Source organism: Notamacropus eugenii, chromosome 1 (assembly GCF_028372415.1).
Source record: "Notamacropus eugenii isolate mMacEug1 chromosome 1, mMacEug1.pri_v2, whole genome shotgun sequence".
NCBI lineage: Eukaryota > Metazoa > Chordata > Mammalia > Diprotodontia > Macropodidae > Notamacropus > Notamacropus eugenii.
Genome location: NC_092872.1, coordinates 215460393 through 215476854, shown reverse-complemented (window position 1 = coordinate 215476854; position 16462 = coordinate 215460393). Strand labels below are relative to the sequence as shown.

At 38.4% G+C, this 16462-nt stretch overlaps 1 protein-coding gene and 1 long non-coding RNA gene across 5 annotated transcripts in view; one reads left to right on the top strand and one right to left on the bottom strand.

Moving 5' to 3' along the window:
- The window catches only part of LOC140516058 (uncharacterized), a 74742-nt gene that overhangs the window by 1133 nt on the left and 57147 nt on the right, over positions 1-16462 (bottom strand). The window contains exon 4 of one of the 3 annotated variants that reach the window (XR_011971258.1): positions 12891-14468. The exons of the other annotated variants lie outside the window; for them this stretch is intronic. This is a non-coding gene — a long non-coding RNA (uncharacterized lncRNA). Of the gene's footprint in view, positions 1-12890; positions 14469-16462 lie in introns of those variants that run through there. 3 annotated transcript variants of the gene reach the window in all.
- Positions 1-16462, top strand: part of HPSE2 (heparanase 2 (inactive)) — a 724961-nt gene that overhangs the window by 665479 nt on the left and 43020 nt on the right. For both annotated transcript variants that reach the window (XM_072626990.1, XM_072626982.1), the window contains exon 10: positions 15794-15939. In XM_072626990.1, the coding sequence (XP_072483091.1) occupies positions 15794-15939 (146 nt within the window). The remainder of the gene's footprint in view (positions 1-15793; positions 15940-16462) is intronic.

Sequence of the window (16462 nt, the reverse complement as noted above, 5' to 3'; positions counted from 1 at the left end):
TCAGATATTTCCAGTCCTATTTTGGTTTTGCAAGAATTATGCATTTTAGTTATCTTGTATTAATCAGTTAACTACCAGACTTCCTTCTATCTCAGCATGTTTCCTTGTAAGCAAAATGAGATTATTGAACTTATTGATTTGCTAACTATAAATTTCATACGGGTCAGAACAATGTCAAGCTTTAACTTTGTTCCTCCCCCAGCATTAACATTCTATGCACAATGAATGAATAAATGAATGAATGAATGACACCTGAAGTCTTTGCCAGATCTGAGATATTAGGTCTGTGTTCACTTTGTGCTGTGTCCAACAGAGGCATATATCTGTTTAGCCACAGGGTAATGCCAAGAATAAATTGCAAGTCTGGTTTCTCAATCCACAGCCTCTCCCTTTTTTTTCTGAAATTTCACAGAAGGGATAAGGTTTATTCTCCACATTCCCACTGACCATCATTCTAAGAACTCTCCCTCCTACATATAAAACTCTCTGGTCTCTTTTCCTAATTAAGTCCCAAATGTCCTAAACCCAGTGACAGCTTAAATACTGTACATATTAAGGTATCTAAAGTTGTGTCTGATGGCTGAGGGAATATTAATATACAGTACTTTGTGAAGTACCAAAATTAACTATTTTAAGTTGCATAAAACTATACACCAATTAAAGTGTCTCACAAGCTATGAATGATGTGCAGAATGCCTGCATTTGTAATTTCCTTTGACTTTTTGCATTATTCTATAAAAACTACCTTATGGTCAGGCCTAGTTATAGATATAGATATCTAGTGGGTCTAGCCTCATGGAATATAAAAGTACAGGAAGCCCATTCATGCATTCAACAAATAAAACATTGGGTTATTTGAGAACTTTTCTGTGAAAATTAGGTTAAAATTTGTCAAAGTTGTGGCATTTTGCATGTTAAGCTTTCACCACAGCAATCATTAGGAAGTAGAAGAACCTCCCTGTTATCAGCCAGCATTTCCTGGGTCTTGGGGAAAGCTTAGGTAAGCCTGTCTCAGATGGGCCTTAAAAGAAGGCATCTCCTGGTTGGATGAGCCCTTCTCCTGGACCCCATTCATGTCCTGTTTATATTGTCCTCTGTTAACTGTATTGCTAGTCAGAATGGATTCAGTCATGCTTTCCCACCAGTTACACATTGTAGCCATTTCAGGTTCAGCCATGCATGCCAGATTGAATTAAATGCTTTTTAAAAAGTCTCCAAAGCAGGAAAACATCTTTTCCCGGCTGGTATTTTTTTACATATTTGTTAATGAGCGTCTACACAGTAAAGATGTGGTCTGTACTTTGTTTTCCAAGAAGGAATCCAATTTGGCTCTTATGGATGTTGTTACTGCTATTCAGATATGGTTTAATATTTTTACTGAGGCTGTTACAAAATACTTTGTAGACAACGCAATTTATCCAGACCTTTCTATAACTGTCTAAGTGGAGACCACCTTCCCTTCTGCACAATGAATTCCCTAATCTCATCGAAATGACTGGGCAGAAGTATTTCTTCCCAGGATATGTAATGTTGGCCATCACTGGTGTTATCTAACTCATGATTCGGTTTGTCCTCCTGAGCCTGTGGTTAACCCAGTGGGCTTGCTTTCACTCTTTGGAGCCAGAAGCATGCTAGTGTGTTGTCCTGTACCAAGGAAAGAAGAATCCCTTTCCAACAGTATTCTATTCCAGTTAGCTTTATAGAGCACTAGAAACCTGGGATCTCCAAGGCCCTGGATAATGAATGTGCCTTTGACTTCTTCATACTCTCCCCAACTTGTTCATCAACTTATAGTCCAAGAAATTACCGATGAAGTTCAGTATGTAGAAAACAGGGAATCTGTCTATATCACAAGTGTTTTTTCTCAGTCCTCTACCTCCTCAAATCCAGAAGTGTAAGAAATTGGGGATTGTAAGAAAGGTGGCACTCTATTGTCTCAAAAAGTCACACAAGGAACTGGGTTGCTTTTTGATCTTTGGCTCTTTTTAGATTTAACACATTGGGGGGAAGGCAAAATTTGATCAAGATAGTGGAGTGGGGCTGGAGTGCTATGTGAGCTTTGAACATCCTCATCCTCCCTGTTGGTCAACTGCCTAATTTCCCCTCTTGCCATTCCTGCTTTCACTAGCACAGGAATTAAGGAGTATAAGAGAGAGAGCCCTTCCTTGTGTATCTCCTATACCTTTTGTGAGAAGTAAAGCATCAACACTGAGTTACATTTAACTCCTTTAGAAAAATTGTGAGGATTTATCAGTGTACAGAATCTGTATAAAACTCCATCTCACACACACACACACACACACACACACACACACAGAGGCAGGTAGGTAGGTTCTCAGTCTGACTTAGAGATTCCTACGTTCTAGGTCCTGTCCATTCACCCAAGTACATTCTCTTCCTATTATCCCCTATTCTTATCCTGCCATTTTTTTATCTATACCTTCACTCAAGCCAGAAATGAACTTTATCTGTCTCTTCTCTATATCTCTGTGTGTTTAAATCCCTCCCTTCCTTCTGATGAGGGCTGGAAGTGGGGTGTGAGACCCACATAAGGACTGGAGTATCAGGGGCAGGTTGCCTGGAGAATTCATGGACTCAAATATTGCTGAGGTCAAGGTAAAGATGTATTACTCTTTTCAGTGGGCAAGAGTTCTTAGGGAACCTGCAACTCTAGAGGGATACAGGGAAAGTTTATATAGGCTATTCTATAGTGAAACATGTGCTAAATATGCTAACTAGGTGTTTTAGGGTAGAATTAGGGAGTGGTTAAGAAGTGGTCAGTTCTTAAAGGAACATTTTGGTATCTACTGTGCAGGTATTTTACCCAAACTTCATTGGGAAATAGCCCAAGGGAGCACTACATGGAGGTGTGGTTTTAGGACTGAAACATCATTAAGTCAACTAGCAGTCAGGGCTGGCTCAGAAATACCAGGTTGCTCTCATCAATGTCTTGTTAAAGGGAGTATATGTATGTCTAAGTCTAGAATATATATGATTGGTCAGTGAGTAGTAAATGTCGTTATGACCAGTGCACAGCCTGTTCAGTCAGTACACAGTTGGTTCGTTGGTTCAGACTAAAATTCTATAGATGCAGCTGGCTGCTGCAGTAGGAAGGGAGATAGCGGTTGTTGCTGGGTAGGCTGTGTCCTTGGGCTGAGGAGAAACTGCCTGGGATAGTGTTTTGAGGCTTGGGAGAAATGTGATTTTTAAAGAGAAATGTGATTTTAGAATTGGGGCCCAAGCACATGCACCCAAGCAACCCATCACTTCCAGACCCAAATTAATCCTATATGAAGCTTTTATTCATCCATCGTTTCCTCCCTTAAATTTCTCATAGCACTTTTATGGACCTTTCCTTTGTCCTTGTCTAGTTTGTGTAACGGTTATTTGTACATGTCTTCTGTGATTGTTGTTTGGTCATTCAGTCATGTCCAAATCTTCAGGACCCCATGAATGACAACAATCCAAGCCCATGTATCCTCTAGTGTCTCCCAGAGTCTGTCCAAGTGCACATTCACTGCTTCCATGACACCATCCCTCTCCTCTGCTGTCTGTCCCCTTTTCCTTAGCCTCACTGTTAGCCCCCTTGACTTCACTGTCTTCCCGGGTGCCTGGCTCTGGACCAGTGATCACACCATTGTGCTTATCAAGGATGTCATGGTCTCTCTTCTGTGTGTGCTAACCATCTCTTCTACTTCTGTTAAGTCCCCACCACTTTTGCATGAAACATTCCCTTGATATCTCATTTAATTTCCTTAAAGAGATTGTTTGTCTTTCCTATTCTGTTGTTTTTGTCTATTTCTTTGCATTACTTGTGTAGGAAAACATACTCAAACTTTTGTCTGGAATTCCACTTTCAGTTGGGTATATTTTTCCCTTTTTCCTTTACCTTCCACATTCCTTCTTTCCTCAGCTATTTGTAAAGTCACATTAGGAAGTCTTTTGCTTTCTTGCTCTTCTTTTTCTTTGGAGCATTTTTGTTACTGCCTCCTGTAAAATATTGCAAATCTCTGTCCATAGTTCTTCAGTCACTCTACCAGATCTGATCCTTTAAATCTACTCATTACCTCTACTTCATATTCATAAGGGATGTTTTTTAGGTCACACCTATATGGTCTGATGGTTTTTCCTTCAATTTAAGTCTGAATTTTTCAAGAAGCAGCTCATGATCTGAGCCACGGTTAGCTCCTGGTCTTTTTTCTCTCACCGAATAGAGCTTCTCCACCTTTGGCTATATATAATATATAAGCATATAATATATAATATGTAATATATAAGTATATAATCAATATGATTTCCATATTGACCATCTGAAGATGTCCATGTGTAGAGGCTGCCTTTCGGGGTGTTAAAAACTTGCTATGACCAGCAAGTTATCTTGACAAAACTTTGTCTCTGTCCTGCTTAAATTTGTACCTCAAACTTGCCTATTATTCCAATTATCTTTTGATTTCCAACTTTAGCATTCCAATCTCCTATGATGGATGTGACAACAATTTCTGGTGTTATTTCTGGAAGATGTTATAAGTCTTCATAGAACTGATCAACTTTGGCCTCTTTGGTATCAGTGGTTGGAGCATGGGCTTGTATTACTATGGTGTTGAACAGTGTGCCTTGGATTCAAACAAATATCATTCAGTCATTTTTGAGATCATATACCAGTACTGCTTTTCTCACTCAATTTTTTTCTAAAGGATTCTTGTTTTCAGTAGTATATGTAGTGATCATCTGAATTAAATTCTCCCACTCCTATCCATTTAAATTCACTGACACCCAAGATGTTAATGTTCAATCTTCCCATCTCCTGTTTGACCACATCCAACTTGCTTTGGTTCATAGATCTACCAGTGTTCCTATGAAATACTGATATTTATAGCACTGGACTATATCTCATCTGTTAGATTAAAAGATCCTTTAGAGCAGGGGAAAATATCTAATTTCATTTTTGTATTCCTAGAAACTATTAGAGTGCCCTATATGTCCTTAATTAATTTTTGTTGAATTGAATTCTCATACTGTGCCCTTCACAACAGGTAACACAAGAATTTTCTCTTTTCTCTCTAATTCTACCTGCTTAGTTCCGTATTACAAACTGGGGCCTTCGCTTAGCTCTCCCAGACCCATCAGAAATTTGTTCTTTCTAACTGGTTTCCTAGTTCTTCTCTCCGATCATAAAAACCCTAAGCACATGTACAATTGAAGTTCAGACAGAACAGATATGGTTCTCTTGAGATTTTGTTACATAATTTTTACCAATCCTTTCTATTACAAAAGGCCTCATTACTCTCTTATTTCAACCCTCTTTTGCCCTAAATGCACTCTTCCCTTTTTAGAGGAGGAAATGAAAGCACAGCAAATTGTGACATGTTTCCTAGATTTCTGAAGAACAAATTATAAAAGGTCCCAATAGACAAGATCCTATATTCTAAAGTTCTACAAGGAAAGTTAGCTGGGAAAGATGGAAAGCTCTTAAGAGCAAATTTCTAAAGATACAAAAAAAAAAAAATTTTCCCTAATGAAGAAAATGGATATTGTCTAAATAGATCAATTTGAATGCACAGAAAAATCCATGTACTAATTTATATTTTTAAGACAAGTACTATAGTATTCCATCACACTCATATACCGTGACTTGTTCAGTCAGTACATATTTGTAACGGGTTTTGTTTTTCTTCTCTTCGCAACAGGTGGGGAAAAAAAGGAGAGAATTCAGAACTTAAAATTAAATAAAATTTTTAAAATGAAAAAATAATTATATAACATGGAAAATGGCACAAGTTTATAAGAATATTATCAGAGTGCTAAAACTAGGAATGACTTGAAAGCACTAAGGAAATCTAAGGGAAACAAAGGGAATTTATTGGAAAAAAGAGAAGGATCAAAGAAAGACTGACTGCCCCTATAATGTACTACGCCAGGCTGACTTTCTCTTGGCTGCCTTCTTGTCCATTAAATCAAGCAACACATTATTAAGTGCCTGCTGTATGTCAGGTGCTGTGCATTTTAGGCTCAGAAATCAGAAAATTCCTCTATCAAGTTGGACTCCTTTAACACAGGTGGTAGAATTTTTCCTGTTAGCTATCTACATGACACAACTCTTAAAGAAGGGAATGTAGAGGGACCATTATTTCCATCTTCAGAAAACAGGGACACTAAGTTATTTAAAAGAGCCACATGGAGAATTAGTGATCAAAATGAGATAAGAATTTGTGTTCCTCAGACTCCCTGTCTTATTCCCACCTGTTTGCTCGACCCAACAAAGCACACTACTTGCAACCTAGCTGCAGCTATGAGCCATCAAGTAGGGTTTTACAGGTACCACAGCAAGAGATACAGACGGCAGGGTGACAAGCCACGAGGCAAATATGAGTCATCTGACTTATTCCAGGACCCTATACTCATAAGGTGGATGTGCTTTATTCCCTCCACAAAAGGCAAAGGCCTGAAAAAGGTTATTATTGTCTTTAGAACTTGTAGTGATTCCCTAATCATTTCAGAATTCTTTCTGGGCTTGTCTTGCTGCCCTTCCTTTGTTGAGGAACCAAAAACAGTGGGGTTCTTCCCTGTGAATGTTAACTTTGGCACATTTCCACCTCTAGTGGTAGAATCCAGTGATGTTGTTACACTCAATTTCTTCTCCCATCTCCAGGGTCAGATATTTAGTTAAAGGATGACTACTGTGGTTGTATTTATGCTTATGAGAGAAACAAACTTGGGAATTTGTGAAGTTACACAAGAGGCTAAGAGACTTAACCCAGAGAGCAGGGGGGGTGGAGGGAAAAGAACTTGGCACTGAACAGTTAAACTTCATCCTAAATATACTTCTCAACAGCAAAAAATATGAAATTAAAATAAAACTCAAGGGCATATAGAAAACACTGCCTGTGTTCAGTAAAGCCTACATCTTGAAACCTCTAACAATCATTGGTCTGATGAAGTCAGGCTTCTATTAATCATCCGTTCCCAAACTGAGTATGAGGAGGCAGCACAATGTAGTAGAAAGAACACTGAGCTAAAAGCCAAAGAGGACTGAATTCTAGTTCAGAAGATCACTAATTGTAAGATGTCAGCAACATCATTAGCCTACCTAGACCTCAGTTTCCTCATTTGTAAAATGAGGGGGTTTGACTAGATGATTTCTAGAGGCCCTTTAAGGTCTAATATCTATTAGTCTTTGTCTTTTGAGGCAATTTGACATGAACAGTAAGGGCACTTATGATCTTGGTTCCCATTTATCTGTAGATCAGATAGTAATGACATTAAGTGCCTACATTTTCCAAAAATGTAATAGTCTGGATCAAGATAAGCTAGTTATGCTGAACAGAAACTCCTAGAATACATTTCAAGGAGGCCTCATGGTTGGATATCATACAATCTGAGTTAATTAACTATGGATTGTGTCTTTTACAGGTTTGTCCTATTTTTGGTCCTATTTTTTGATCCTATTTTTCCTCTTCAGGTATAAAGGACACTTAAGGGAAACCACATATTATGGGTGAACTTCCACAGAAACAGCAATTGTGCCTAGCCTCCATTTGGGCTTCTAAGTCATATCTTCTGGGCAATTCATGTAACTTATTTTTGCCTAATTTTCCTCATTTGTAAAATTGATAAAATACCTCCCAGATTCACAGGGCTGTCATGGGAAAAGCCCTTTGTTTGGAGCACTATATAAACATGATTTTAGAGCAGGCAAAGCCAAGATGGTGGAACAGAAGCAGGGACCTGCTAGAGCTCTAACCCTAAACTCCTCAAAAAACCTGTAAAAATGACTAAACAAATTCCAGAGCAGCAGAAACCATGAAATGAGAGACTGAAGTAAATTTCCAGCCCAAGACAAAGTGAAAGGTCGACAGGAAGGGTCTATTGAACTGGACTGGGAGCAGAGTTCATCATGGGCTGCACCAGTGGAACAGAACTAGAGAAGGCCATAGCAGACTGAATCACTGGTGGTGGCTGCGGTTTCCAGACTTCTCAATCTACAAATACCAAAGACAGCTTTGAAGGTCAGTGGGAAGGGTCTCTCACCTGGATGAGAGGGGAGCATGGTCCAGCCCCAGTCCTAGCCCCAGGGCAGCAGCAGTCACTGCTGAAGTAGAGGCTTCCTCTCCCAAAACTTTAAACCTACTGCACTGTGAAACTGAGATGCCAATGGGCCCCTGCCTGAGGGCTCCTCTGGACCCTCCTAGCTTTACAGTGATTATCAATAGTAACTGCTGCTGTTTCTCACCCAGCCTGATGTCTTTCTTTTTCTTGACTTTATTAAAGGGGCCATGCGCTTAAACAGGCCTATTCAATGAATGGACATTGTCTCACTCTAAGTGAGTATCTGCAAAGACCTTGGTCTAAAGGGCCCAAGGTCTGCCAGTACATCCTGGGTCATCTTGATGAATATCTGGTCACTGGATTCAGATGGCTCTGAAGGAAAAGTGAGGCTGGTGACCTGCACAGCCCTCCCTCACTCAAAATAAAGTAAAGCACAAGTCACATCATCATTTCTCTGATGACATGGTCTTCTTTGGCAATGAAGGATGAACACAAGAGGCTGCTTCTGGAGCACTCCATTTAACAGAACTCAAAAGTCAAGTAATTGGCTGGGAAAATGAGCAAACAGGGCAGAAAGGAAGAGACTGTAGATTCTTACTTCCTTGGTGAAGAGGTATTTTCTTATGTCTTTAGAAACAAGGAAAATCAAAGCATACAACCAGAAGAAGACAACAAATCTAAAGTTCCTACATCCAAAGCCTCTAAGAAAAATATAAATTGGTCTTAGGCCATGGAAGAGCTCAAAAAGAATTTTGGAAATCAAGTCAAAGAAATAGAGGAAAAATTGGGAAGAGAAATGAGAGTAATACAAGAAAATCATAAAAAACAAGTCAATAGCTTGCTAAAGGAAACCCAAAAAAATGCTGAAGAAAATGACAGTTTTAAAATTAGGCTAATCCATATGGCAAAAGAGGTCCAAAAAGCCAATGAGGAGAAAAATGCCTTAAAAAGCAGGAGTGAGCCAAATGAAAAAAGAGGTCCAAAAGCTCACTGAAGAAAATAATTCTTTAAAAATTAGAATGGAGTAAATGGAAGCTAATGGCTTTATGAGAAATCAAGAAATTATAAAACAAAGTCAAAAGAATGAAAAATTAGAAGACAATATGAAGTATCTCATTGCAAAAACAACTGACCTGGAAATTGGATCAAGGAGAGATAATTTAAAAATTATTGGACTCTCTGAAAACTAATCAAAAAAAGAACCAAGACATCATCTTTCAAGAAATTATCAAGGAAAACTGTCCTGATATTCTAGAACCAGAGAGTAAAATAGAAATGGAAAGAATTCACTGATCACCTCCTGAAAAAGATCCCAAAAGGAAAACTCCTAAGAATATTGTAGCCAAATTCCAGAGTTTCCAGGTCAAGGAGAAAATATTATAATTAGCCAGAAAGAAACAATTCAAGTATTATAGAAACACAATCAGGATAACACAAGATTTAGTAGCTTCTACACTAAGGGATCAAAGGGCTTAGAATATAATATTCTGGAGGTCAGAGGAGCTAGGATTAAAGCCAAGAATCAACTACTCAGCAAAACTGAGTATAATATTTCAGGGGAAAAATGGAACTTCAGTGAAATAGAGGACTTCCAAGCATTCTTGTTAAAAAGACCAGAGCTGAATAGAAAATCTGACTTTCAAATACAAGAATCAAGAGAAGCATCAAAAGGTAAATAGGAAAGAGAAATCATAAGGGACTTAATAAGTTAACATTATTATTTTATTTTTATATAAATTTATATAAAATAGATTTATTAGTATTTACATTATTATTAGCCCCAGACATTCCTATATGAAAAGATGATATTTGTAACTAATGAGACGTTTCTCAGTATTAGGATAGTTGGAGGGAATGTGTATGTATGTGTGTGTGTGTATGTGTGTGTGTATATATATATACATGTATATGTGTATTTACATGTATATAGAGGGGGGTCACAGGGTGAGCTGAATATGAAGGAATGATATCTAAAAAAGAAAATTAAGTGTTTAGAGGAATGTATTAGGAGAAAGAGAAAGGGAGTGATAGAATGTAGTAAATCATCTCACATAAAAGAGTGAAGAAAGAGCTTTTACAATGGAGGAGAAGAAGGGAAAGATGAGAAGGAATAAGTGAGCCTTCCTTTCATTGGATTTGGCTTCAGGAGGGAACAACATACACACTAAATTGGGTATGAAAGTTTATCTTATCCTACAGGAAAGCAGATGGGAAGGGGATAAGGGAGGAGAGATAATAGAATTCCCCTCAGATTGGGGAAAGGAGTAATCAGAAGCAAACACTTTTGTAGAGGGACAGTTCAAAGGAGAGAATAGAATAAATGGAGGGCAGGACAGGATAGAGGGAAATATAGTCAGTCCCTCACAGCATGACTGTTATTGAAGTGTTTTGCATAACTGCACATATATAACGTATATCAAATTGCTTACTCTCTCAATGAGGGTGGATGGGGAGGGGGAAGGGAAAGGATGTGGAGCTCAAAGCTTTAAAAATGAATGTTAAAAATTGTTTTTAAATGTAACTAGGAAATAAGATATATAGGCAATGGGATATAGAAATCTATCTTGCCCTACAGGAAAACAGAAGGGAAGGGAATAAAGGAGGGAGCTGACAGAAGTTAGGGCAGATTAGAGGACAGGGTAAATCACAATATACACTGTCCTGAGGTGTGGGGGGATGGAGAGAAAATTTGAAATTCAAAATTTTGTGTAAGTGAATGTTGAAAACTGAAAATAAATTTTTTAAAAAGAATGTGAACCCAGAAACAAAAAAACCTGTTTTTGGTATGATTGTCATCATCATCATCATCATCACTGACCACAGGAAGGCCACAATGCACTGATTACATAAGAGAAAGAAGAGACTCAAAAAAGATATCACAGAGCTTTCTTTAGAGCTCTGACTTAAAAACATATCCAGTTCTTCAGTAAGAATAGATGTAGGGGTGGAGAACCTGCAGCTTCAAGACCTTCTAAGTCCTCAAGTGCAGCCCTTTGACTGAATCCAAGCTTCACAGAACAAATCCTCTTAATAAAATGATTTATTCTGTGAAAGTCGAACTCAGTCAAAAGGCCATACCCAAGGACCTAGAAGGTCACATGTGGCCTTGAGACCACAGGTTCCCCACCCCTGGAATAGAGTATGCTCATGGTCTAGATCAGACCTGCACAACCTACAGCCCACGAAAGTATCTTGAGAGGCCCAGGCTGTAGTTGTGCTGGCCTGGTCTAGATGTTCAGTCAATGGATAGACGGATTTGGTCATAATGAAAAAAACAAACAAATCCTGCTCTATTATATTTCCATACATTGTAGCAGAGACTACCACCCACACCCAAGGTGGTGAACACATATTACAGTCAAGAGTCAACAGTAGGTCCAGTAAAACTACCTACCATATTTCTGTACTATATTAGTGATGACAGTCATTAGTTACAGTGTTATATGTATACATGTGAAGCAGCATCTCACTTCCCTCTATAGGTCAGCCATCTGGTAACCATCACACACATGACAAGAACCTGAAAGTAAGCCCCCCCCAAATGACCTCTGACCAGCCAAATATATAAATCCAAGGCTCAATGTCCTTATTTATTCAATAAATGTTGAACTACATGATTTGGACTGAACTACATGATGTTGGACTACATGATTTCTAAAGGTACTTGTTCAGCAGTTTTGTTTCTCTTTGAAGTTCTATTCATTCCTCCTTTTATTAATAGGGTCCTCTTTCATGTTCTTATATTTATTTACTTGGTTTTTATTCAGGCTTTCTCTGTTGACATTTTGGTGTTTCAGTGCTTTAAAAACAACTCATCACCACTCACCCTTGGACATCTTCACTCAGTATTGGACAAGGTCCTGATGGTAGACTGTTGGATAGCCTAAACATCCTGGTTCTGAATGATATAAAGGTTGGATAGGCTGGGTCCCTGATCTAACCTACGTGGAAGTGAAGACTGGTTTCAGATAGGTTTTCCATCCCCTTTCCATCTGTTCTCACATAGCTTGTAGTTTTGAGAGTCTTGCATGACATGTTTTTAGCCCTGTCTGATTCCTTCATCACCCTTCTTCCCCTTTTTTTTCATATGTTGGGGGCAGATTCAGTGTCTTCCATTTATTGCAGGATCAGTGAGGGTGACAGATGAACATTGACTGCCATGGAGGAATCCTTATAGTCAAATTATGAACAATAAACCAGCAAATTTGATTGTTCTTACTGTTTTTGTTATGTGGATTTGGTTGGGAGAGTGGGTCAAAATCTTGAGTAAAAGTTCTAAGTATTAATATTTCTCCAAAGTTAACTCATGAAGTTTTTACTTTGTTGTGGGTTATGTCTTATATTGTCAATTCAACTATACTTTTTCTATATCCAGCAAAAAATAATTACTTTCTTTTGAGGTTTCAGAGTTATAGCGATTTATGGAAAGTTAATACTATTTCACCATAGTGCTGGTCACATAATTGTTGGGCAGAATGAATGTTATGCTAGCAGCAATGAAATATTAAAAGAATGAATAATTTCCTCAGTATTCCAGGTATATCCTTTATGGAAATTATATGAAAAGACACGGATAAAAATACTGAAGGTAAAAAGGGAGAATTGTGATGTTCACTAGTAGAGGGAGTATCTGCACCAGTGAGACATGGGTGCATTTAATTATCAAATTATCATTCTAATTTGTATTTGAGTTCTGTTCCCCCGCCCCAAAGTGAATTATAAATTCCTTGAGAGAAGGAGCTGTGCTCATTGTCTTCTTTGCAGGATTAGCACCTAACATAGTTACTGCATATAATAAATTTTTGTTGAACTGAATGTCATTAGATTATAAAAATCCATAAAAAGTTAGGCAGTTATTTCGACTTGGTTTTTTTAAACTGTAATATGCACCTGTATTTTTGAGAAGAGGCACGATGTGATTAAAGTGAGATTTCTGCAAAACTAGTTTTAACAGTCATACAGAGGCTACGTCATATAGGCTAAGCCTGAGTAGACTCTGCTCCAGGTGAGTTGGTAGAAGTCTCAACTGATTATTGAGAAGACTTACTTGATAACTTCCATTAACTACAAAGCATTAAAGCCTCTACTAGATTTCTATATTATACATTAAATTATATCTCTTAAACACAGGAGACATATTCAGGAAAATTGCTAATAATGAAGCCTATAAGGCTATTATTGTTCCAAAGTGTAATGTTCTAAATCAACACCACTAATATGAAAAGAAGGCTCTACCACGTATGCATGTCTTTATATCTATTCTCTCTTCTCCTGGAAATCTAAGGATTGGAACCATGAATTTTACATTCATACAAAGAGGCAAAGGGGAACTACACATAGTCTCCTGGATAAAAATATCACAGTCTTCTTTGACTCCTCCTTTTCCTTCATCCCATGTATTCAATCTGTCACCAACTGCTATCAATTCTTCCTTTGAAATATTTCTTGGATTCACTCTTTCTCCTCCATTTTTATAGCCATAATGTTGGTCATGGACCATATTATCCAGAATGATATAATACTTTCCAAACCCCTAGTTTTATCCATGAGGAAACCGGGATCTAGAGAGATTAAGTGTTGGTTAATTGTAAAGCTAGTCCTAGGATATAACCCTTCACTTCAGCAACCCCCTAATATGTCTCCCTGGCTCCAGTTTATTCCTCTTCCAATTTTTCACATGAAAGAAAGACTTGCCCAAGGTCACACCACTAGTAAATGTTGGAGGGTGGATTTGAATTCAGGTGTTCTTGATTCTAGGCCCAACACTCTATCCACTGAACCAAATAATCTTCTTAATCCATGATTGTGATTATACCTTTCCTCTGCTTGAAAAACTCCAGTGGTTCCCCTTTGCCTAGCAAGCAAAGCCTAAACTCCCTGGCCTGGTACTTAAGGTCCTTTGTAATCATTTAGCTCCCAAGTTTCATTTCCTGTTGCTCTCCCTCATATACTGTGCTCTGTAGTTAAATGCCATGGAGAGTAGTAGCTACAAAACAGGGAAGTGAAGAGCGTAGAGATGCTCAATAATTCACTGGAGGAAAAATTACAAGAATGGAACAGCAGTCAAACCTGTGGTTTCTAGCCACCCTGTGGTTTGTTTAATAAGCAAGATGAACTAGAAATACTAACACAAAATACTAATTACAAAAGGTTGCTGGATTTTTCAAAAACTCTAGTGGAGGAAAGAAAAGGATCAAAGATAGGATTTCTGCTCAGAGTGGAAAGGATGATAATAAATGACCGCAGAGAGAAGACAAAAGTACTCGATTTTAATTTCAGTTTTTTTCTCTACCATAGAGACTGACACGTTGTCCTGCTAAATGCTTAATAAAAATGGCTACTCCAGAGGTTGGCCTTTTGCAGATCATTCTTCCTTGGGGTAGTCTTGTGTCTTCCTTTGGCCTCTGATGATGGTGATAATGCTAACAATGACACAAAAACACGTTTACGTAGTGCTTTCAAACTTTAAAAGGGCTTTCCCCATTGACAACCCTGTGAGTTTGCCTGGTATTATTTTTTCTATTTTCCAAATAACGAAATTCAGTCCAAACTAAGTTATGTGACTAATTGTGCAGCAATATATAAAAGAGCATGGAAGAGATATAGACCAGAGGAGAGAGACTCAATGATCCGTTTCTCTTGTCCTGCTGACTAGTGGCGTTATCTCTGTACTACCCTCCCAAAGTTAGTGACAGCAAGCTGTGCCATTTGGGTTCTAGCACTAATAATCACCTTATCATGTTTCCCTTCCCCTAGCCTATAGTAAAGTAGTGGGTGATATGAAAATAAAACTGGAAATCTAAAGTATAAATTGAGAATTTTAAGCTCATATACTGAAAGATACTACAGTATATTCCATTGGTTTATATACCTCTATCTACTTCCCATTTATTTCATGAGAGATTCTTACTTCATGAACAAGCCAGAATAAACCATTTGTACAATAGAGTTTGAAGATATCATTCAGAAGAACTGAACTTAAAAACTTGGCCGCAGCGCTTACTAGATGTATGGCCTTGGGCAGTCAACCCTTGGAGATCCAAGGGCTACAGATGACATTTGGGGCTTGTATTTTCAGGGTCAGTCAAAGCATCTCATCTTAACTGTGCTAGGGTAAAGTGGCTAGCACCTCTCTGTGATAAGGGCAGGCTACTACGTCCAGCTAACAAGTGAAAGAAATTAAGAGAGAAAGCACTGGAAAAGAATCCCAAGGCAAAGATTGGATCCTGGTCACTATTAAAGATTAAGGGGTAGGGATCCTATAACAGGAGTATGTTTTCCGCTTCACCTTCCCCCCCAACTTCTAGTCACCAGTCATCAAGAGGAAGTTCAGGTTACTGGATAGCCAAGAGTTTACTTTGTATCAGGGGGCAGCCAGGTGATGCAGGTAATAGAATGCTGAGCCTGGAGTCAGGAAGACTCATCTTCTGAGTTCAAATCTGACCTCAGACACTTACTAGCTATGTAACCCTGGGCAAGTCATTTAATTTTTCTTTGCCTCAGCTTCCTCATCTGTCAAATGAGCTGGAGAAGGAAATGGCAAAATCATTCTAGTAGCTTTGCCAAGAAAACCCCAAATGTGGTCGTTAAGAGTCAGACATGACTGAAACGGCTCAAATACAACACAAGTGACAAGACTAGCTAATAATTAATCATAATTAGACCTCTAGCAAATCAATTTATCCTCCGTCCCTCACTTGACTATCTTGTTCTCTTATTCTCTACTCTTTTCCATCTTGCCTCCTAGGACTACTGGCTCTCTCTCCTGTATAAACGCCTGATTGGACCCAAAGTTCTAGCAGTGCATGTTGCTGGCCTCCAGCGGAAGCCACGGCCTGGCAGAGTCATCCGGGACAAATTACGCATTTATGCTCACTGCACAAGCCACCACAAGTAAGTCCACCCACAGGTTCCATTTCAGGAGTCCTTCCAGGCTATTGCTCCTTTCAGTAGCTTCAAGAAAGAACCTAGAATCTGATACGAGCCATTTTGGCAAGAAAACCACCAGAGTTTATTGATTCTTATTGATCTTGTGGCAATGCCCACCTCCTACCGTGTTGAAAAATGCTACCAGAATTACTATACCTGAATGATAAAGAGTTTTAAAACAAACCTACTAAAATACAAGTTTAAAAACACAAGGTTTAAATCAGGTCCGCTGAGTTTATTCTTATAAAGATTTGGGAGTTGCCTAAGCTCTCTTTCTTTATACTTCATCAATTTCAAAGTACGAAACACCTATAGTATTTCATTTATAAATTTTAGATCCCACAGAGAATGGACACGAATACTCACTAGACACCCTGTAGTGAAACTTACTTGGCAAAAAATGCCTATCTTAGAAGGACATATTAGTTTCCAGTTGAAAGTGGAAAACAGACAAACCTGAGAAAGAAAAACCCTTCTCTTAGTGAGG